Genomic DNA, 25,126 nt, shown 5'->3' with positions numbered 1-25,126 from the left:
TTCTCAAAAATTGATATTTCCAGAACATTTTTGTTCTACTAGATCAACGATACCATGAAGAATTTATCCTCTAAATTTCATAGATTCATCTCTTACCGAATTTCAAATGTTCTGTCCAAAAAATTTAAACTTCAGTCGCTCATATCTCGACAAGTAATGATCGGGAAAAAAATGTTTTCCTGAGAAAAATTTTTCATTTTGATAGCTTGATGATATAAAAATCGAAAAACTTTGAAAAATATCACCAGTAGAAAGTTCATTTTAGCCATTGCACAGCTTAAGAGATATGACCGTTCCCATCACCCCTCTGGATCCGCCACTAATTAAATTAATGATCGATAGTATCTAATAAAATAATTCAAGTTGAGGTAACAGCATCTGTGATACAGAGCTAGTTACGAATCTTGAGGAGCGTCCTGTGAATAGACGAAACTCACCCGTAATACCGACGCTACACATTCTGCGCCACTCCATCTTTATTGATTGACGCTCTCTTTGTCGCTCCTTCGCAGCCACTGGATCTTTCACTCTCATTTCAAAGCATCCCTTACGCGAATGTAAACGCTATTGAGACACTGCAGTGTGTAAAATGCACCTGCAATTGTATGATGCATCATTGTAAAAATGCACTTTGTCTCTGTTAAATCTCTGTCTCACGAGCGCATCGTCAAACCTGTAGGCAGACGGTGAAATGATGAATGAAAAGTAAGTAAAGTTAATTAACCCCAATGACTGCTCTCAAGTCTGAAGTCCGCTCTCATGAGTGCATCGAGATGGGGGAGAAACATAATTTACTGTAATTCATTCTATAGAGAAAAATATCTGATATTTGAGAGATTATCTGATCAAATGTATAAGCGGGATCTGAAGACATACATATAAATTTAAAATAATGAATGAATAAAAATAATCTGATAAAAATTGAGAAATAAGAAACAACCCAGAAAAAAATTAAAATAATAGATAAAATTCTGATAAAAAAGGGGAAATTTTTAAAAAGGAATAAACTAATAACCCAGAAAAATTTATATAATAATATGTGAATAGTTTTCATAGGGACTAAGAAAATTAATTACTAACTAGTAGTTCTGTGAACAGTAGACCTCACGCAGTATTCTCATCCACAAGTACCAGATTGAAACTATAAACTTTATGGAAATACAGCAATAGACTGGCTTCTCCACACATCTGTGTAATCACTTGTCAGCTGATTTATGATGAATAATTCTATAGTCTGATTTTTACTCTAATATTGGCGTATGAAGAAAGCTCCCTATTCCTTTTATATTATCCTTGAAAAGCAAAATTTCCAAAAACCTTGTATATACGTCGACGCGCAATTAAAAAAGGAACATACCTGTCAAATTTCATGAAAATCTATTACCGCGTTTCGCCGTAAATGCGCTAATATAAACATCAAGAGAAATGCCAAACCGTCGACTTGAATCTTAGACCTCACTTCGCTCGGTCAATGAATATTATAATTAATATTCATGAAAATTAATATTTTATTGAAATTAATATTATAACTATGAAAATTAATTATTAATTACCTATCCCAACAGAAGACTCCCTTGACAAGCATGGGTAAACGGGATACTGATGAACCAACTTTTCAGTTCCAAATTTTGTTGAACCAAAGCCAAAAAATTTGGTCTGCTACCACTGCCTGGTTCGTGGGTTCGAATCCCGGCGATGGCATGGAAGTTTGATCGTCTCATTAATTCACCAACGCACTTTTCTTTGCCCATGCACAAGCAAAAATCCCATGTGAGCATCATCCGCAATAAAAAGTCTTAATTTCAAATCTTTCTTCACTTCTGTCTGGAAACATGTCAGGTAAGAAATTGTGCATTTCTGTAGGATAATTGATGATGATAACATGGAGCATAATTTATTCATTTTTCCAGCTTTCAATGATTTCTAGTTTGACTTTCAATGGTAAGTTGACCTTGAGAAGCCCCGAATACCGAGTAGGGAGTAATTAACGAGGGTTTATAGCCTCCAAGGTCACCAGACCTCACAGCTCATGACAAATTTTTGTACAGTACGCCCGCCCGCCAAGATCTGAGCCCTGTCTGATCAATTTGAAGAAGAAATTAGTATTTATTAAATAAATATAAGTATAAATAACTAATAAATTATTGAAATTATTAATCCTTGCGTAGTACGATAAATAATACAGGGTCTGTATAATAAGTAACCGGACTGAATGCTCCGTCGCACACCTGCCTGCTCGTCACCGAGCAGTTGGCCAAACAGTCGAGGGTAACGTTGCCACATCGTATTTACAGCCCGTTTATGGCACCACCGGACATCTTTTTGTTCCCCAATATCAAGAGACAACTAAAGGGAACGCGGTTCAGGACTATGGAAAACGTTCAACGTGCTACGACGAGGGCTCTAGACAGCAAAGAGGTTGCCGACTTCCAGGGAGCGTTCAGAGATTGGAAAATCCGGAATCAGCGTGTTATCGACTCCAATGGGGACTACTTTGAAGATTCCTAAAGAAAAATTGTACATATTTTGCCAATAAAAATTTTCCTGAGGTCAGTCCGGTTACTTATTATACAGACCCTGTATAACTTATTCTTTAAATTGACCAGTCACAGTTCAGCTTGCTGTGTGGCGGGCTGACTATAGTAACACAGTTTGAAGCTCGTAAAACAATCCTCGCTGTATTGATGAACTTGAACCTACATTACAGATTCAATCACCAAAGTTTCCAGTGCAAATTTTGAAAAGGTCCCTGCTAACAAACTGAGAATCCAAGCATGTACTACCACAAAGAGGCGAGCTGTTTGATCATATTCTGTAACAGTAAGCAAGAATATATTTTGATGAAATTACTATTCTAGCTAAATAAAATGAGTTAATTAATAAGTTATAGTGTCCCACTTGACTTTCCTTCTCTTGGTAAACATTAGAATTCGAGTACTATGAGACTTGAAACTCCTCTGTAGTTGATATCAGAACGGAGATCATTCAACAATTGGAAAAAGGTCATCAACTAGATAACAGAATTAGTTTCTAGTTATGCATTGAAAAGTCACATCAGGTAAGTTACATTCATAGAGAAACTTTTATTGATCAAAATTAAATAATGATTTACACATTAATAATAGAATTAAAAGATAATCTAGTCTATATTTAATCATAATACACATACAGTAATCAATCTGATTTGGCAAACTTTGTAAAAATTACATTTGAACTTTATTTAGGTAGTATACTTTTAGATTAAAAATAAAATAAGTTTGAAAGATGTACCTCCGTTGTGAAAAGAGTCCATTCTCAAATCTAGCATGTATATAATTATTAATATAATATTGAATTATGTAGACGTCAATAGAAACATTGCAAGAATACACAACATTCTATAGAATACATAGATGCAATAGAATACTTATGAATGATAAACCGCTATTGTGACAGAGTCTATCTATCTCACATCCTGTTTGTTTATTATTGAAACAATATTGAATTATGTAGACGGCAAGCAGTTGATCATGCACATCAATCTTTGAGTTCAAATTCAAGCATCTGATGTAAGGAATTCTCAAATTATTTGATGAATACATCAATTACAACGATTTCCACATACAATTCAATAAATAATTAGCGAATACACAGCATACATTAGGATAAATTTGCATTGTAATAGCGAAAACTTACAAGTATTTGGCTTCGAAGCGATATAAATAATTATAAGAGCTACAATATATAGGAAAACAATGATTATAAAATTTATAAGAACACTACAGTATTCAAAAACTTAATCTACATAGAATGACACGATTTGGATACATAAGTAATTCTTTTTTTCATGGAGAAAGAAGTTATAAGTAATTATAAAAAATCAATCGAGTAGAGTAGTGTAGATGTCATAGGTGGGAAGAGACATTCCAACAAACTATATGACTTGACAATTATTATAACTCCGTATAATATTAATCTTTCTAAATTAAAAATTAATTGTTTGAAGTGTTTGTGTTTTATTTCAATGTGGAAATTAGTGAAGAATTGGAAAGTCGCACATAACCTTCATTTGGACAATATTTATTTTATGAAATTGGGATGAAAAGAAGTTTTGGACTGTAGTCTGTTTCTTTTGTCCTCAAGTTGATTGTAAATGATAAATAAATATATAAATATGTATAAAACAATATATGTGTTATACAATTAGAACTAAAATAGAAAACCAGTTTCACACTGTATGAAAATGAATTTCTAAACTTTTTTTCACCCAACGGAAAAAAAAACAAAATTGATGAGAAAATATCAATACATTCTAAATTACAAATTCTTCATCAATTCAGTATCTTTATTGATATTGAGATCAGAGCCGATCCTCTACTTTTGAAGCAGGTACATGAACGTTTGGATTATTGACAATCTTATTTCTTAATAATTATTACTAAACGAAAATCCAAATTGAATGCTGTAAATCACCCCGAAGACTTCTACCACTGCAAATATTGACAACAGGGTAAACAGCTAGATGGAAATTCGATGAGCGCTACTATTCAAAAATTATTTATAACTTATTTCTTTATTAATGGAATCAATAAAATATAGCAAGGGACAATACAGAGACACTCTTTATCCTAATTCTGGTACAATATTCAAAAGTAAATATTGGTTTTTTATAGTATGAGATTGGAAAACAATTTGACTTTTACACATAGATTGAAAGAGTTTAGGTTTGAGAGTGCTCTTGTTTGTAGACAGCATGATAAGCATTACGAATGAGAGCGTAGGGGAAACAGGACTCCAACAAATCCATTGTCAGGAAAGGAGATTCTTGAACAATCTGATCTAGAAGTAGGTAAACGGATTCACGGTTCTTAATGATTTCTCTGTCGGCTTCTTGACCCAGCCTCAACAAACTAGAAGACGCCAAAGCGAGAAATTCCTTCATTCGATCCTCGATGTCACCCTGCGAGCAGATGGTGAACAAAGCACCGAAAATGTTGTTGATAGCCGTGGCCATGCAGTGGATGTTGTTGGAATGTCCTTCGAGTGACGCTCGGTAGAACGAGTTGTCGTTTCTGGCCAGCTTGGGAATGGAGACGGCCACGAAGACCATGAGCAGGCAGGCCAACAGGTGCTCGTCCTCGTCAGTGTCACTCTTGTGGTTCCTGAGCGCGGCGGCTAGGGTGGGGTCCACCTTGCAGAGAAGGCCGGCTCCGGAGGCCATCTCGCTGACAGCCATCACATCCCCGGCCGGCGCGTGGTGGCGGAAATCCAGAATCGAACTCAACAGAAACGGAATTCGCTGCTCCAACACGTCCACTAGCGCACTCTGTGCCAACTGCCGAAAACTCAATATCACTCCCACTATTGTCATCCTCTGCAGAACGTTATCAACATGCTGCAGCTTCTTAAACAGCTCCTTCATTATTTCTGGTTTATCAAAATTTGTCCTCAGAGCAATCAACACCTCTTTGTTTCCAGCAACCAACTTCTTCAACTCTTGTACTTGACTGGCGATGTGCCACATCAGTGTTTCGTTCAGCAGCTTCATGCCGTAAGGCCCTATAAGTTCAGCCAGAGCACGCAGCTCGTTTATATCTGAGAACTCTTCAGCGTTGAATGGAATGGCGCCCTCGGCAGTCAAACTTACAAATGCGCGTTGATTCAGCGAAAAACAAATGTTGCCTGCACTCACCCTTTGCAACAGTACTTCAGAATACCACTGAGTGTACAGAGCAGCAACCGTCTTATCGCCATGACTGTCTATTTGTTGTGTCTGTTGCAGCAGCGCATTGTTGAACACTCTTGTAATGTCAATGTGCACGTAGTTCTCAACAGTTTGTAGTACATTCATGTAAGCTCTAACACTGGCCAACAGCTCTGAAGGTTTAGCTATTTCACTAGTATCCGGATTAAACATGACCATCCCCACAAGAGCCCGCGCAAATCTATTCTCCAGATGCTGGTGAAGATACTCTCGCGGGGCGAAAGTGTACTCCCAAACATTGATAGTTGAACAATAATTGAGAGCGAAACACAGTTCGGTCAATGCCATATGCAGCTTGTCCATGGTAGTCAGATCTTCTCTCACTTTGCGATAACTTTCAGCACCTGGCTTGGTGATTTCCGGTATGATCTTTTTATTATTCTTGTCTTTTCTTTTGCGGTTGACCACCTGAGAAATCAGCATCGCACAATGTTTTGGTAGGAGCTTGTCACTCATGGTGCACTGTTCGTCACAAATTGTAGTAATAATATTTTTAGCTTCTTTTGCCATTTCGTCCAAAAACATATTCACCACTGACAGGCTACGTTCTCTTATATGATGTCTCTCTTCAGGACATAATTCATGAGTGCAACTCTGAAAATGATTGCAGATCAATGGAAACGCGATGATATATCTGTTCTGAGCAGGGAACTCCAGACACATATGGAATTGATCCTCAAATATTTTGCTGTAGAAACAAAAAATCGAGAGATCTGATGTCTCAATAACAATTTCATCAAGATAGTCGACCATTTTTGTATGGAAAACGATAGTGTCTAGAAGTGAAGCCAAATCTTTGTTGTTTGCAAGTGCTATTGGGGATTTGCTGACTGATGTGTAGGCCTGCAAGCGAAACCAGTCCAACCTTAGAGCTTGAAAATCAAACATTTCATTTTCTTCTACTTGCTTGACAGATAGATTGGATACGCTTTTGTAGATTGATGATAGAATTATATTCTCATCTTCCGGACAAACAGCCAAGTTGGGCATCATTTTGTTCAAAGCGATTGCATCAAAGCCAGACAAATATTGCACAAAGTATCTCTGGATTACTTGGGAGTATTTCCTTACAAGAACTCTCAACTCCTCCATGTGAAACAACAGTTCAGGTAACTGCCTGTCAACTAGATCCTCGGCTGTTTTTCCTTTGCTCTTCTGTTGGGGAGGATTATCATTATGCCTCAACAGCCAGTAGACTTCATCTTTGGCAAAACATAGACCAATGAATATCAAAAGCGCTTTAGGCCCAAGAAGTCCTGGTTGATCAGTGAAGATCAAGCAGAGCTCTTTCAACGCTGTTCTTAGGAACTTCCTCCTTTCCCGATGCTTGTAGGTTGCTTTCTGTATAGCTTGATTGTAGCAATCTTTGACTTCAGATACACGTTTTCCATAACCTTTGATACCATCGAAAAGGTTTTGAATGTAAGCATGAATGAAGATAACCTCATCACGGAAGAGGGTGATGACCCAGCTGTTTTCCAGCGCCATCAGCCAAAGCTTGTTGGACTGCTCTTTGTTCAGTTTATGGTGGCACAACATGAAACCGAAAATGATCCACCTTTCAAGCGATTCCAACGATAGGTATTCGCAGGACATGGTGTCTGTCTGAGAAGGTTTCAACAGCTGACTAGGGTTGCCAACCAAACTCAATTTCTGATCAGACCTCCACTTGTCGGCCGTCAAGTTGCGAGACACGTACACAGGCCATAGAGACAGAAGTGCATTGTGCAGGAGGTCAGCATGGGGATAGAACTCTTCGTATAGCTTCTTGATTGGATGCTCATATTCGGTGATCATCTGACCCAACCTTGGGAAACTGGCGTCTCCTTGGTTATGCACCATCTCATGGGCAGCATTGAACAAACCCAGCACTGCCTTTCTGTCCTCTACTCTGGACAACAGAATCATGAGGGTCGCATACGTCACCACCAAATCCAGATACGCTTTTGTCAACTCGAAGTTCAGTGTAATATCGAGATGAACTTTACAAGCATCAATAGTTGTCAGAAGCTCAGATACGTTGTCACGAAAATCTAATAAATCCACAAAAGTATAGTAATACAGTGAGAGTGACTTGATAATTTCACTGCGAAGATGGTTAATGCCTTGAAGCTGCTTCAAATCAATGTGAGGAAATTTCTTCACAATGTATTTGATCGAGGATTCCAGAGTTTTGTCAGATAAGAAGGCTGGCTTTGACTTGGCATCTCCGCATGCTTTTTTGATATTATAAATCCTGGTAAGCATACCGATCCCTCTATCATTGATTATACACAGCTTTTCAGCCAGCTTTTGCTGGCTTGGTAGAGGTCTAGCCATTTTTAACACTTTACAAAGATTACTACCAAGTTAATAACTATCAAGATCAAGTAAAATATCTCTTAAATCCAATACACTAATCAATTGAACACTCTTTACTGTCACCAATCAACTAGACTTAACACTAATCTCCAGTTCTTGATAATGATATTTTGAGTTCAGAAAAGATTATTGTAAAACTTTACAGATTCCTAGGCATGTCCACCCATCACCTGATTGACAGCATTCATTTCTTCTCGGGAGAGCGGCTTCAAATTCATTCCGGGAACGGGATCTTGGAACTCCAAATCACGCAAGTTATTCACCTTCACCTTCATATCGCTTCTGATCTTGTTTATTTCAGCACTCACAGTCACTTGATCTGCAATCAGATAACAACAAAAATAAATTATATAGATGGATTGCCCAAGTTTTCATGTATCATTCGAAGAAAACCAACAAAACATTCATTTATTCGTAGATACAATCACAAATCATATAATACATTGAAGTATTTTTCACAGACAAAAATAAATACACAGCCTACACGGATGGTTTGCTCAATTTTTCATATACTATTTAAAGGAAGCCAAGAAGAAAATTGAAGTATTTTTCAGACAAACATTTATTCTTGTAATTCTACTACACAAACAAAACACCAGACTCATATCTCATTCGAAAAAGTACCGTATTATTCAGGAATCAAGTGTTTTAATTGTATTCCAGAGGATATCAGGCTCTGTATCAGCTTTAAGTTATTCGTATCAAAGGTAATTAGGACACTTGTAGAGGCTTGTCCTTATACCATTGAGGAGTGTTATAGTGAATTTATATGACTCCGTTCTTGAAATGACATGGTGTATGCCACTTAAGTACTGATCAAAATTTGTGGCTTGACACACAAAAAATATAATAATAAATAATTCAAATTACTGTAATTTAACTGAATAATTTTCGATTTTTTGGTCTCAAACTTTCATGGTTTCTTCAAAGTTTGAACTTTTTAAATTGTTTGTAATTGATTCAATTCATTAAGAAGCATTTTTTATTTGAAATCTGTGATTTTTGTTTGTTTTGGATTGTAAATTGGAGTCTAACTAAAAATGTGGTGACATGTACTACATGGAGATAAATTTGGACTGTTGTACAGATTCGAATTGGAACCTTTTTGAGCTTTAGCCTGTGGTACTTTTCTAGAAATTGTGTAATTCTGAATGACTGAATAAATAAAAAAATTATGATGAACCAAGTGGAACGAATAGCTTGCTCATAAATAAATATTTGTCACAAGTGCAGCGAGCATTCAGAGTTGAAAAATAATGCCTAGGAATATCATGTGAAGTAGCCTATCTTATAAACTGATGTTTCAGATTCATGACAAAGTTTTATTAATAAAAAGTTCAATCATTTCAAGTTGAAAATTGCTTTCCGGCGATTCGGAACCCACCAGAAGCTGTAGGTCCACTCGTCATCATCATCATTACCCACGCACAAGCCTAGAACACATGTGGGCATCATCCTCGAAAAAAATTTATTGGTTCTCAAGATTTGAAAGATAATTGAATATTACTCAAAGTCTGTATACACCCAAAGTCTGTATACATAAAAAATATACATAGTAACTAAAAGATCAAATTGAATCGAATGACTGAGGACATGAGAATCCCTTCTACTCTTTGAAGGCGTTTTTACAGTGTGACACAGCACCTGTAAGTGGCTACTTCACTCTGTAGTGCACTTGTCTGCTGCTTGGTTATAATTGCTGGAATGTGTGCGAATCTACGTTCTAATTACTTGTGTGCTTCTGACTGTCCATCTGTGAACTTGCCTATTTTCATTTATCTTGACTTGTTCCCTTATGGACATGCTTTGCGGCATGTCTATGTTATGAACAGAAGCCATTATTATAAATTATAATAAATATTATCAATTTTGTAATAGACTCAAACAGGTATTGGCCGAAATGTATTATATTAAAGATTTAATACCCAATAAAGTGAAGAGGATGATGTATATAGGCTTGGGAGAGTCCGTTATGAGATATGGATTGCAAGGTTGGGGATTTAATAGCAATGTTAGGAGAATATCTTCGGTACAGAGGAAGATTTTACGTTTGGTCAGCAATTCTCAGGGAGAAATTTCATTTGAAAACCTTTTGAGTAGATGCAAGGTTTTGAATATAAAAGGAATATTTCTGTTTACTTTGATTTTAGAAAATTACTTCAGTAAAAAATATTTAGTTATGAAAGTTAATCGATATGATTTCAGGAATGAGAGGTATGTTGTACCATTTACTTCGAATAATTTAGCCAGAAACACCTTAATCTACATTGTACCAAAAACTTTCAATGATTTACCCGATAATTGTGCTGAGTTTGTTAATATGCGGCTATTGAAAAGAAATTTGAAAATTTGGTTTAATAATTAACTTTGGATGTAGCATAATGAAATTAATTACTAATGTATTGTATTTTTGTAATTCATTTCTTTCTATTTTTTGCATGTAAGTTCGGCTCTTTCTCGAAGACGGAGACGGTCCGATGCTCTATTTTTCACTAATCACTCCCACTACCTAGCAGCATTCTCCTTCTTTTGTGTCTGTGTGAGAGACAACACTCCCCTCCAGCTGGCAACACTCCATTGCTGGCAATGTTCCAAGTCGTTTACTGGTCAGCAGGTATACTGATTTGTGTATGTTACGGAGATGTGTTCATCACAAGAACGTAAAGCAAAATGACAGGCGCATCCAATTGTGTGCAGGATGTCCGTCTGTGTCTATGCTACAAACTATGGAAGGAGAAATGGGTTTCTCCTCTTCATGTTAAAAGTAATATCTCACTTTTGTTAATATCATGATAAACTGTTGAGTAAATTCTTGTAAAATAACAAAAATGCTGATATATGCATATTTGTATTTGAATTTACATGTTTTACATATGGTACCTTGTCAAGCAGCCTCTTCAAGGTTCGTTCAAGGTAGCTTATTTATTCAATAAACGTTTTTTCTGTTCTAATTATTATTAATATTAATTTTCGAGAAAACATCCGTGAAATCATACTGTTGAATAACTTTTACTAAGCTCACCTTTCTCAAGCCACTTGTTTGCAGTTTGAACAGGTACTTTGACTAGTATGGGGCCAATGGCGAACCAGGTTTTATCTGATTGAGTTTGTTTCTTCAGAGCTCTCAGACCCTCCCTGTTTCCGTTCCTACGACGATCCAATGCCACAATTTCGCTTTTGTCTCTTAGTATGTCCTCAGCTTGCTTCTCTATCGATTTCAAATGATTCAGAGTCTGCTTGGGATTCTCCATTCTAAAAATAGAATTTCCAATAATGAGTTAATTTTTCCAGTTGTGTTTGTGTAAAAAGCCATCCTAGATAAACTGATGAAGGTGTAGGTTAATCTAATAAATAATTCATAACATACCTTAATACTCGATAACTAAACACTCTTATTGAAAAAGAATAAATACAGGGTTGGGCAGGGAGGTATGGATCATTTGAAATAACAGTTACACACTAATTTTTAAATGAAACACGAAATATATTTTTGTAGTGTGTAATTTGGATGTTGTCATTATAAAAATTATTTAGGAAAACATTAAAACATTGATTATGTACGAAAAATAAATCTGTTAAATGCTGTCTGTTTTTGTCCATACACTCCTGTAGACGTTGTGAGAAGTTGTCCATACTCCTATGAAGCATTGCACGTGGTACCGCTCTAATTTCTCGTGTTATTGTTTCACTCAGGGCTTCAAGGGTTCGAGGTTTGTTTATGTATACACGTGCAAGCTATTTTATGGGAAGGCAAGGGCTAAGGTAGCCCCATAAAAAATAGTTACAAGGTGACGGTGACCGAGGAGGCCACGAAACCAAATGAGGCGTCCAGGGAAGGTCTGCCTTAGAATTTCCATAGCTGCTCTCGATGTATGGCATGTCACCCCATCTTGTTGAAACCATACAGTATTGCCGTTGATACGTCGTCTTCTCAATTGTGGCAGAAAAAATTCACGCAGCATCGTTAGGTAACGATCCGTATTGACAGTGACGGTTCAACTGTTCTCAAAAAAAGTGAAGGCCAATAATTAGTTTTATGGAGCTACCTAAGAGCACGTGTATACATAAACAAACCACGAACCCTTGAAGCCCTGAGTGAAGCAATAACACAAGAAATTCGAGCGGCACCACGTGCAATGCTTCAGTATGGACAACTTCTCACAACGTCTACAGGAGTGTATGGACAAAAACGGACAACAGATGTTATTTTCAGTACATAATCAATGTTTTAATTTTTTCCTATATAATTTTTATAATGGCAACATCCAAGGTACACACAAAAAAATAAATTTTGAATTTCGTTTAAAAATGAGTGTTTAACTGTTATTTTAAATCATCCATACCTCCCTGTCCAACCCTGTATATATTTGTTTAATCAAGCTTGTTAACTTTCATTGAAAAAAATAGAAATCAAGAATAGAGAAAAATAAGTGAGTAATATTGTCATGGAAAATTAAAAATACGGAATTGGAATTAGAGAAATACACAAGAGATTGATTGCAATATAAATTAGCATTTCATCGATTTGAGAAAATCATTTTACTAATAAAACTACAAGTTAACTGTTATCGTACATCGATATCTCAAGATATTGAAATACTAATAAATGAAATGAATGAGTTCACTAAAATATATCAATCAAATTCAACTTCTCGAAATGTAGAAAAACATCTTGAAATGTGAGTAGATGTTACAAGTTTTTACCAACACTTGGGCTTGGTTTCTAGGACACTTATTAAATATAACTATTAATGATACCGGGCCTTACAGAAATAAAATGTTACGATTTTGATTTGTAATACATACTCATTTATGCTTGATTTATAAGTATTTCAAAATGTTAATAGGCCAATCTTCGATAGCGCTAAACATTTTATAGATTTTTATGAAATGTTTTCCGCAATTCATCTTCTTGTATTCAAATTCAAATTTATTCTCAAAAAACATACACAATTATAATAATCTAATATTATAACATATAAAAATAATACAAGAAAAATACTATTAAATATATAAAATGATCCCAAAACTACAGTATATTATTTTTTTATGTCCATCTATGTTTAAGGAGTAGCCTACAAGGTAAAACCTGTGCGTAGACCTAAGTTGCAGTAATATATTTATTCAATATAAAACTAAGAAATTGAACCAAAAAAGAACAAAGATTAGTGGAACTTACACACAAATATAAGTTTGTAGATTAAATTAGATAAAAGTTAGTAAAACACAATAATTATTATTCTATGATAAAAAAAAAAACAAAAACATAAAAACAAGAAACAGTTGGTGCTTAGAAGATTTTTTCTTCAGTTTTATTTGATCTTATCCATTCCTCAATCTCGCAATTTAGTTTTTTGCTCCGGCTTGTATTGGCAACAAAATGAGTAGGAACAAGATTTATTATCCTCTGTGATAAGTAAGTGAATTGTCTTCTACATACATTCAAATCCATCCTCTCTTGATGGAATGTTTCTCTAATAGGACGTAAATTTAAATTCAAGTTTCTTTCACGAAGAAGAAATTTATTTTTATTCTTCTTAATATATAATATCAAATTTTTTATGTACAGCTGTCGAACAGTTAGTACTTTGAATTCATTGAAAAGATCGCTTGTAGGATAAAGTCTGGGTTTGCCTAGAATTGTTTTAATAATATATTTTTGAATTATGAAAAGTTTTTCAAAATGTGTGTTCAAGGCTCCACCCCAAGCTCTTATTCCATATTGTAAGACAGCTTGTGCATAAGAGAAGTAGATTAATCGGGCTATTTTCAAGTTATTTAGTTCTCTAATTTGATGAAATTTATATATTAGAAATTTTATTTTTAAACACATGCTGTTTATATGAATATTCCATCTCAGATATGGATCCAACAGTATTCCCAGGTATTTTACTCGGTCCTTTTTTCGAATTTCAGGACAAAAGCAGTGATTTGTTGATTGTTGACAATTGCAGTTTACTTGGTGTATTTTAATACTTTCTATTTCATGAGGTTGTGTTTGGGCATTGGGTGAGAAAGTCATGAATACGCTTTTAGAAGCATTTAAAGTAAGCAGATGTTCATCGAACCAAGATTGTGCTACTCTTAGACCATTTTCTGCGCTAAGGCGCACGTCCTCCCAGGAATTGCCAGTGAAAGTGAGAGCGGTATCATCAGCAAAGGATACGATTGAGCAGTTCCCAATGTCAACTTTAAGAAAATCATTAATATTGAAATGTATTGAAATGATGTCTGACAACCTTCCCATTACTTCCCATACAAGAAATATTGAGCCGTTCTAAAACTTCTTAAATATTCGGTATAGAAAGTAATAAACAATTGAACCACTCAAATCAATCTAGTGAGATACGATTGACTTACCAAGTTGAAAATTCATCGAATATATCCTTATACATCTAGTATTATGTCATGCTCCGATAAATATGAGAATTTATGATGTTTTATAGATTTTGTAAGGAAGCTTCAAGTCAATGATTGAAGTAAAACAAGACACCTTTTTCATAGGTTGGCACCTGGAACAGAAAAATTCATGATAGGTTACAACACGTTTTTAAAAACCTCCATTACGATATAATAATAATAAACTTTATTTCGGCAAAACACAGAATCACTAGAAAATATTTCCAATTAATAATACAATAATAATTGAAATATACATACATAATCATAGAAATGACATTTCGAATGAAAGTGATTGATGAATTACTATAAAGTGAATTATTAAGGTGCGTACAGACTTTCGCTTTGCTCCGCAATCGATCTCCCGTAACGTTCATGATCGGAGCGAGGGCGAAGCGTGTTTGAGGCGAGTATATATGTACGCACCTTTATATTTAATTTTTCGGTGAAGTGACTGACTGATTTTTGGATTCCTACAAAACGAAAGTCAATAAGAAGTATAAAGGCGAACACACACACATGAGAAGACAGAGACAGAGTCAAACGGCTCCATGCAAGCGTGAGCAGACATATGCAGCAGGAGAACGTCTGTGTGCGTTGGGAGGAATTTTACCTCCATCTGTCTGCTGCTCTGTGCGTTCGCTTTTAAGCCGGGGTCACACTTTTCATGTAGCGTTCCGATCCTAAGCCCGATATTTGTGTGGGGTTGAGATTCTGTGTGTGATGGTGAGACCGATCACGTGACAGACATGTGTGGCATGTGCCATTGTAGGCCGTTGTCATCCGTGATCGAATCGGAGCGCTGCATGACAAGTGGGTCCCCAGCTTTAATCAGATATATCCACTACCTCCGTAAAAAAAATAGAAATTCGTTGATTACAGCTGATCTATATCAGCTAGTGTTTTATTGGTATAGGAGCCCTACCTGTGCTGACGTCACACGAATGCACTACGGCTTTGTTTACGGAGGTAGTGATATATCCCGCCTGTGTCACATTCACATAAATCAAGTCACATGACTTGTGACATGTGATCAATACCTGGGTAAAGGCTGAGACACACCTTTTATACAGCGTTCCGATCCGAATAATGTCCGATCTTTCTTTAAAAATGTGGCCGGTGTGGGATCGGAAAGGAATGAGTATATTTGTCTTGCTCCTTTCCAATTTGACCGTAAAGCTGCGTTTACATCAAAGTTATTAACAAAATGTTTATTTTTCCGTCCTTATAGATTCTATTAGATTGAACGGAACTTGACAAACACATATGTTCATCATGTATATGATAAGTTATGTTCAATCTAATAGAATCTATAAGGACGGAGAAATAAACATTTTGTTAATAACTTTAGTGTAAACGCAGCTTCATAATCCTACTTCAAAATAGGGTTGTAATTGTATACATAACTTTAGTGTAAACGCGGCTCAAGTCCAACTCGAGATCGCCAGTCTCAACGTAGTATTGCACTAAAATACTGAAGCATTCTAGTAATAGTGAATCAGATGTTGTGGCAATGTGTTAGATGAAATCAACAATGGTTAGCCTAAAGTTTATTAAGGAAGAGAATTAGAAAACATGAAAATTGGGTACATGATGCATGGGAAACAAGACAAAAGGGATGAGAGTTCACCTCACTTTCATCTCATCTGCTGGACGAACAATTTCAATTATTTTAGAATGTCAAATCAATCAACCTTCAATCAGTTGAAACTTGAACAACTCAGAGAAAGTCTAAATTCAGCCAAGCAAGACACGTTTTTGGAAAAGTGAACACCTCGCTTAGTACTAGTTTTAGAGTAAAGCTGCGTTTACACCAGAGTAATTAACAAAAAGTTTATTTGTCCGTCCTTATAGATTCTATTAGATTAAACGGAGCTTGACAAACACATATGCACATCATGTGTATGATAAGTCATGTTCAATCTAATAGAATCAATCTATAGATTCTATCAGATTAAACGGAGCTTGACAAACACATATGCACATCATGTGTATGATAAGTTATGTTCACTCCAATATAATCTATAAGGACGAATAAATTAACATTTTGTTGATAATTTTGGGGTCAACGCAGCTTGAGATACTATCTCATTCACTAAAAGGTCTCTTGTGAAAAATCATTATTCATTTCATTAATTTGATAATGCATTTCAAGGTTCAATTCCTAAGCGACGACTCTAGCCACGCTGTATGGACTGCTATGTTCGACATGTACAGACTACAATAACCTACAGTAATATACTACAGTCTATACTACAATCGTCGCGCGGATTGAGTCGTACAGTCGTCGCTTAGGAATTGGACCTTAACTTGTGAAACAAGACACATTTCATACTGTAACGATTAAGTTTTATTAAAGAAACGTTCAATTTTAAGAGTAGAAATTTTTATTCAATTTTAAGAGTAGAAATTTTTATTCAATTTTAGCGTTGCCAGTTCCTTACATAAATATTAAGAAAGTGTTCGAAAATTGTGTAAAATTATTTGGGCAGGAAGGGAATAGCATTTGTTGTTATAGGAGTGTTTATTCATTGACAGAAAGATTGTACCGTTGGTTCATAAACAGCTTAATATTATGTAAATAGGATATATTATTTTATCAACCATGCTGTTATTCAATGATCTTTCCAAATAAATCTGAACTTTAAATGGACATAAGAAAGGTGTAATGAGCACAATAAAATCACGTAAATAGGATATTTTATTTCATCAACCATGCTGTTAATAATTTATTTTTCCAAATAAATCTGAGCTTTAATTGGATATGAGAAAGGTGTAATGAGCACAATAAAATCACCTTAACAAATTTATTAACATTTAATTGCAATTTTACAGTTAATATAAAAAATGTATAAGAAGAGAATATTCAATTATCAGCTCCTTCATTGAATGCAGGAGATGCTGAAGTATGTTGAATACCTAAAAAATGTGTAGCAGCTCCATTATAATCTGCATACGATCCTTCTTCTTCTGACATTGAAAGAGAGGTTGCATCAGAGGCGTTGCCTGTATGCGTCATCTCAGTTTGCTGGTTGCTATTGTCAAGAATCTGCTGCAATTCATACTCTTGAACGATTTCAAAAATCTTCCCCTTGGCAGAGTGCAAGCGAAGAGGATGCAGTGTTTTCAGTGTTGTACCGATTCCGGCCAAAAATGCATCAACATGGTGCGGTGCATCATTTCTCCCCGACTCATTCTTTCTCTTAGCCGATATATCATATGGCATCCGCTGATATGATGACGTCTGTTGAGGCTTTGCCTCCAGCTTCCTTTTGCGATTTGCAAACAGAGGTCTACTGCGGCTGATGGAAAGTAGAACTTCCGGAGTTTCAGGTGTTCGCAACGACGCAGATTCTGTAGCATCTTGCGAGTCATTCTCATTTTGTGTCTCTTTGCTGGAATTCTGCTGGAGAGGGTCATCAGCTACATCCTCATCATCTGCAACATTACTCGAGCCTTTTCGATCAGCCAGATGTGGAATCAGGAAGGTAAGGATGGACTCATATTTATATTTATAGGTTGGTGTTACTGCGTGTCTAGATTTCCTTTTCTGTCTAGCTCTTCGCAGACTGTCTCGAATTCCATTCCATCGTTTTTTACATTCCTCCTCTTGCCCTAAAAATGGAAGAAATTTATTAATACAAGTTGTTTGTGTTACAGTTACTTGCAACAGGAGATTCGTACAAACCCATATCATTCAGTTAGGCTAGGCAAACATCAGTAAGTCAAGACAAGACAAGTTTAGTCACAATACTTCACTCAGTTGCTTATGAAGACATGTCTAATTGCAATGACTAATCGGTGAGTGTTGCTTCATAAGCAACTATGTGGAGTATTGTGACTGAACGTGACTAGTCTTGTCTTGACTAACCGTGTACGCCCAGCCTTACAGATTCGGAAAAATGTACAGTCTCTTCTAGTGTTCATCATACAAGCAGAGTATAAATTTAAGTACTTTTGAACTAGTGAAGTAATGCCAGCTCCACGACAACTAGAATAAAATAGCGATAGAATTTTGAAACTATTGGCAGTTTCCCAATTGCATAGCTGCAATGGATGAAAAGCATGTGACAATACAGAATCCTAAATCGTCAGGAAGTCTGTACGTCAACTACAAGAAAAGGCACTCCATTGTTCTTTTACCTGTAGTTTGCTCGGTACAATCTTATTTTCGTAGATGTAATAAGGTTTCTTTAGAGGAAACTCATATGAGGTTTAGCCTAATTCCAACTTCAGTAACATTCCTGGAAAAAATGTCCCCCAGAAATATCGCAAAAAGTTTTTGGCATTATGGTGTAAAAATTAAAAATTTTCATGAGACCTCTAGGAAAGTTCTGACAACATAATGAATATTTTACTTCCATTATGTATATTTTATTCGAATTGATGGAGACTGCAATATGCTTCAACTAACATATGATACTAACACAACTCTAGTGGATAAATCTCGTCTCCAACACTTTCCACGTCGCAGAGGTAGGAAAAACAGTGCCGCATTCAAGAGCAATTCGAACAATACTTCAATTCTTACGAGGGTAGAGTGGAGTGGCAAGAATGTCAGGCCTTCATTAATAATTATTAAATCTCGACTAAACACTTAATAATTATCAAGTCTTCATGATTCAAAGTTAAATTCTAACAAAGTTAAACTAGGTTTAGTTCTAACAAAATTAAGTTCTATTCAAAGTTGAAGTTCTTCATGATTCATTGAAACTTTTCAAAGAATTGCATATTTCATAGTCTATGTTTTATTATTTCTACTAAAACTGTTTTGTAGTGGAAAAGAAGTGATCTTGTATAATTTTATATACTTATTTCCTGTTTACTAATTAAAATGTTTATATTCACAATTATTATCCTACCTTATTGTACTGCAACTAATATTTAACAACCCTACAAGGTGTCCTAACCCACATTTTTCAATGCTCAGATTGTTCACACGGAAGATGAAACCATAGGTGTCGAATCAAGTCTGTATTCTTTTTTTAAATCGTGATATTAGAGATACTGTCACCTCACGTGAATAGTGAGCGAAAACAGTGAGTGAAATAGAAAAGTTTATAGCCCTGAAAACATAATGAATATTGTACTGGCAGCATGTATCTTACACAATTTCATTCGATTTGATGGAGACTACAGTTCTTGTGTCTTGACCACCATTACTGGCGGTGTTTTCATTATGAAAATAAGAAATATTTTTGACATCCTCTGTAATCTGAAGCTAATAAACTATGACATAAAAAATAATGATAGCGAAGCAAAAAAAAGTTTGAATGTATTATTGCTTAGTAATTATATAGAACAGATCTTCTAAAAGAAAATAAATTCAAGTAAAAATATAATAGGACTATGTGGTAACATGTTATATAAGTTATTTTTACAAGATACTATTAATGATAATTGATATTTTGGTACAGAAGAACTCCAATTATACGAATAAATTGGGACTGGACCCATTCGGTAAATCAAATATTCGGATGATTAGTTTTTCAAAAAAAAAAAACTGGAAATTTAGAAAAATACCGGTTGTTTCAAAAAGAATAACCCAATTTTAAAGTCATATTTATTATTTTTAAAATGGTGCACACAAACCAATTTTACATTCTAAATTAGTCGCAGAAGTATCGAGTTTATGATTGTGGATTATAAGTGTTCTATGTGCCCTCCTTTTGAGGTTCGGACGACATCTAGACGGTAGCCTAATTCATCCCAGCCTGTTCGCAAGACTGTCTTCTCTGACTTTAGCTACTGCCTACTGCATCAGTTATCCTGGTTTTTAGCTCCTCAATAACAAATACTAAGGGAGGAACATGAACACGATCTTTAACGTTGTTCCTTGTAAACAGGCTGGGATGAATTAGGCTACCGTCAAGATGTCGTTCGAGCCTCAAAAGGAGGGCATTGGAACACTTATAATACACAATCATAAACTCAATACTTCTGCGAGTAATTTGATGTAAAATTGGTTTGTGTGCACTATTTTTTAAAATAAATATAACTGTTTAAAATTGAGTCATTCCTTTTGAAACACCCAGTACATTATAATAGTATTTGATTCGATTACAACCGGTTAAGATCGTTACTGTATAAATTAAACTTTTCTAAAAGAGAGTTGCAATCAATAAAGTGAAAATTGCCGTGATGATTTCCAACCTCCGATAGGAGAAGGAACCAAAAGAAGAAGAAGAAAAAAGAGTTTGATTAATGCTTTTTCAACATATCTTGGATTCGCGGAAATGTCGCCCACTTTTTCGAGAAGCGATTTAGATAATCAGAGTTCAGATAATTGGAGTTCTACAGTATTAATAAGCTGAATATTTATCAAAAATATATGAAAGAATATTTCTCACCTTCTACGTTCAATTCCTTCGCAACTACTTTCCAAATCATATCCTTGTAGTCAGTGTTTCTATATTCCTCGTGAGTCTGATCATATAAAACTGGAAAATTTCTTACAGTTAGGATTAGCTCCTCCCCTTTAAATGCCGCCATTTCTCGCCAAGCAATGCTCATAAAAGAAAAAAAACACACAAACTTTACAAAAGCAGCTGATGACTGGCATCCCGCATCATGCAAACGAATAGGCGGAGCATGATCGGCCAGCGAAATCGGAGACGGGTGGGAGTGGGGGACAGGTCATATGACACATTGCATGGATATTTTGGCTCTCTGCTACATATTTAAGGTTGATTCACACGTATGGGACTGTGCTGCGATGGGACTGCGACGTGTCGAGTTGCTATAATTCACACACAAAGAACTGTGCTGCGGCGGTGCTGTTTCTGTTTTGCTCTGTATTACGTCATTCCAGTGCAATCACTTCTTTACTTTAGTCACAGAGATGGATTCCGACGAAGAGAATGTCATTATAGCGGTTGGTGCGTTTATTGTATTTAAAGAACAAGAAGAAGAGAGAAAGAAAGAGGCGAAAATATTGAGTGCACAAGCTGTGGAGAGCAAGAGATGAAGAGAGAGAACTCCACACAATATTTTCGCGTCTTAAAAGTGACCAAGTGAAATTTTTCAAGTATCTTCGTATGAGTATACCGAAGTTCGAGAACCGTTTGAAAATACTTGAGAATGAATTGACGATTACTAGTAGTTCTGTGAACACTAGACCTCGCGCTCAGTAAGTTACATTGACCTGTTGTTATGTTTTCTCAAAAAATAATAAATAATTTATCAATTTAAAATGCCTAGAAAAATAAACTAAAAAACAGAGCTTTCTGTCCTATCGTACCGTGACGTGTCGTCCCGGAATGTGAGTGAGAGCGCTGTTATCAGGTCTGGCTGCAACAGATGGAAACAACGTATGGAAACATACTGTCTACAACGTTGATAAAAGACCTTAAAGAGATATCTCTTAGATATGCATCTTTAAGATCTTTGACGTTGATGGAAAGATATATTTTCAAGATGTTCGATGTTTTTGAACGGGTAGTATTATAGTCTACTAAACAGGTGATTCATGATAAATAATTCTATAGTCTGATTTTTACTCTAATATTGGCGGATGAAGGAGGCTCTTTTTTCCTTTCATATTATCCTTGAAATGCTAAATTTCCAAAAACCTTGTATATACGTCGACGCGCAATTTAAAAAGTAACATACCTGTCAAATTTCATGAAAATCGCTGTAAATGCGCAACATATAAACATTAAGAGAAATGCCAAACCGTCGATTTGAATCTTAGACCTCACTTCGCTTGGTCAATAATATTCTTAATACAAGCCAGAACAGCCGACACGTGTACACGAAGATGCCCGACGCTCTTCAGAAACAGCCGAAGCCGGTTCGGCGATCCACATGGCATGAGACCGTGGCTTTGAAGAGCTCTCAACACCAGCACAGTCCCTATGTGTGAATGACTGTAGGCTCTAGCCATGCATTTCAAATGGAGAGACCGTTTTGGCAAATCCATCTAAAATCGACAGGCCGCAGTCTCATCGCATACGTTACGCAGCACAGTCCCACATGTCTGAATCAACCTTTAAGGAGAAATAACAAATCAACGCTGCAGCGGAGGAAAAGTGAACTCCTAGTCTTCTACAACACTCAAAGAAGGACAAATTTGGATGTGCCACACTGTCGTTTGTCAAGAGTGAGGGAATGTTACCCTGTGCTGGCATTAGAAGTGTTCCACCATTTGAGTCAGTGAAATGCGTATTCAAATGTTCCCTACTTGGCAGATGATTGACAGAAGTCTATTCGAGGAAAATTATTTTTTTGTGAAAATACTCATGATCTGTAGCATTGGGGTCAGTCTGTTGTCCTCTCTCACGATCATATTGCATATATCATGATTTTTGGCTCTGTTAATGAATAAAAATATCGCCATCATGATGACGATGAGCATTGAGCTGACGGCATGAGCATTGATGTGATGGCATGAGCATTGATGTGATGGCATGAGCATTGATGTGATGGCATAAACATTGATGTGATGGCATGAGCATTGATTATGTGGATTGAGGTTTGATACTTTTTTATAGCTCCGTCTTACAAGTGGTTAAATTGAATGAACGATCAATCCAAGCATGACTTGGCCAGCGATCTAGAAAGTGGAAAAGTTTTGTTTTTGATAGACAATACTGTAAATATAATAAAGAATAAAAAACATCAAGTACCCCTTCTATATTTTATCTACCGTATGCATTAAGTTGTGTGATTTTCAAATAAAATAGTAAAGATAAAATATGTTAGGTATAATGATAAATTTTAATTACATTTATCATAAAATGCCAATTAAATTTGAAATGACTATCGGAACTTGAAACGTGTAATGCATAGAATATGAAAAGGTAACTTACTGAATGATATTTTTATGTCAAAATAAGAATTAAAGTAATAGCCCTATATTGTACAAAGTGAATATTTACATTTAATATACATTACATATTTCACTTAATAGTAATTTTAAAATCTTGAAAACGTGAATGAAAACTGTAAAATGTATTTTTGGATATCAGACCTCAGGCTGTAGACCTACTATTAAGCAAAACATGACTTAAGCCGTAAGCAATATCAATAATATAGTGAGGTCCACGTTATAATAACAGTATTTGATCATCTTTGGCTTTGCTATCCTTGTCTATCATTCGACATAGCCGGTGGTACTAACCTTTTCTAGGTCCACAACGATACCAATTATGTTTTTGTCAGTGTAGAAATATAATTAATTAATGCAGAGAATCGGCATCGCTATTCTTCTATCTTTATCCACTGCCATTATAACGTGGACCTCACTATAGCAATTACCACAATATAGTGAAAAATAAAAAAATGATTTTATATGCTCACACTCACACAAAATGTTCCAAAAAATAATACCAATAATGCTTACACGAGTGATGGTACGCCGACGGTAGAATTGGAAAATCGTGGGTGTTACTAACAACTATTATGAAACTAATTATAATTTATCCATAATGCTGATGTAAATGACACGGATATGTCATTTTTATTTAATAATTGCCACATGATAATGAATATGATATGACCAATACAGTGTAGGCGTAGGCGTATCACGATATGACTCAGGTTAAAGAAAAAAAATTTTGGAGCACAATCATAACAAATCAAATTATTTTGAACATAAAAATAAATGAATTTGAATCTGAATTAGCTATTATTGTAATGAATCCTCAAATTATGATACATGACAACAATAATCTTATTACAAAATTATTATGTAAACATAACCTCTAATGCAAGATACCTTATAAAATACAGGTGCATTTCTTTCAATTTTTTTTACCATCAAGGTTGTGATGAGTATTCAAAGTATTAACGAATTAAGCTTAATATAAATTTAAAATTTCAATTTATTAGAGAATGTCAAAAATTCAAAATTCAATACCGGAATAGAGAACTTGAAAGGAAAACAATAGTGAATGGACTTACAAATATTGATTACAATACCGTAGAGATTATGAGTTATGAAATATAATCATAGTCACCTGCAAAATGCTGTAGCTTATAAAGGATGTAGCCAATTAAATACGTTTGATAAAACTAATAACTTCCAATCATATCATGATTGATTTGATGATTCCTTTACCATCCCACTTTCCCTTTTACCAACACCTAAAGACTATTAAGTTGTAGACTGCGACAAACTGGAACGACGACTTCAAAGAAAACCACATGAACATGCGATATCAACTTAAGCGCTCCTGGTAGCCAAACGCCGGCTGCACTTTAGTATATGGGCCGCGGAATCCAGCATTGAGACTATACAGATCGATAGAGGAGATCAATACGAGATCAACCATGTAAGACATTGTTGTCGATTTCCAAGGATTAGCTGAACAACATGGTGGAAAGTTCAAATTTTTTATATATCAATTATTTTTAATATTTTTTTATGGCTAAAATATGTTTAAAACTAGTGCAATCTTATGTAAAATTTGACGAGGAATCCAATGAAACTAATTTCAGGTTCGTAACTTCAGTAGTTTTTGAGATATTGCAAAAAATGTGCAGAAAAATGCAAATTTTTTGCTTTAAAAAAGGTAACTTGTTTTCATGATGCTTAATAGGTATTTTTAACTATTGGATTTAGTAGAATGATGAATTCTGAAGAAAAAATGTCCAGTCACTCGATAGCCTAAACTTGAAATT

At 35.4% G+C, this 25,126-nt stretch overlaps 1 protein-coding gene across 1 annotated transcript; it reads right to left on the bottom strand.

The window, feature by feature from the left end:
- Positions 1-3,059: 3,059 nt before the first annotated feature.
- Positions 3,060-24,624, bottom strand: LOC111051470 (membrane-associated protein Hem). The gene is made up of 4 exons (XM_039429537.1): positions 24,463-24,624; positions 14,465-14,616; positions 11,127-11,356; positions 3,060-8,423 (listed from the first exon to the last, which is right to left on the bottom strand). Exon 4 carries the CDS (start codon positions 8,060-8,062, stop codon positions 4,700-4,702), a length of 3,363 nt encoding a protein of 1,120 aa, XP_039285471.1. The 5' UTR covers positions 8,063-8,423; positions 11,127-11,356; positions 14,465-14,616; positions 24,463-24,624; the 3' UTR covers positions 3,060-4,699.
- Between the last annotated feature and the right edge of the window lie 502 nt (positions 24,625-25,126).

This window comes from Nilaparvata lugens, chromosome 1 (assembly GCF_014356525.2).
Source record: "Nilaparvata lugens isolate BPH chromosome 1, ASM1435652v1, whole genome shotgun sequence".
Classification (NCBI taxonomy): Eukaryota; Metazoa; Arthropoda; class Insecta; order Hemiptera; family Delphacidae; genus Nilaparvata; species Nilaparvata lugens.
Note: the sequence above shows the minus strand (reverse complement) of the source record. Positions and strands in the feature narration are given on the sequence as shown.

Bases quoted from the DNA above. Each gene is read 5' to 3' on its own strand.
- LOC111051470 (XM_039429537.1), bottom strand. From the start codon at position 8,062: ATGGCTAGACCTCTACCAAGCCAGCAAAAGCTGGCTGAAAAGCTGTGT.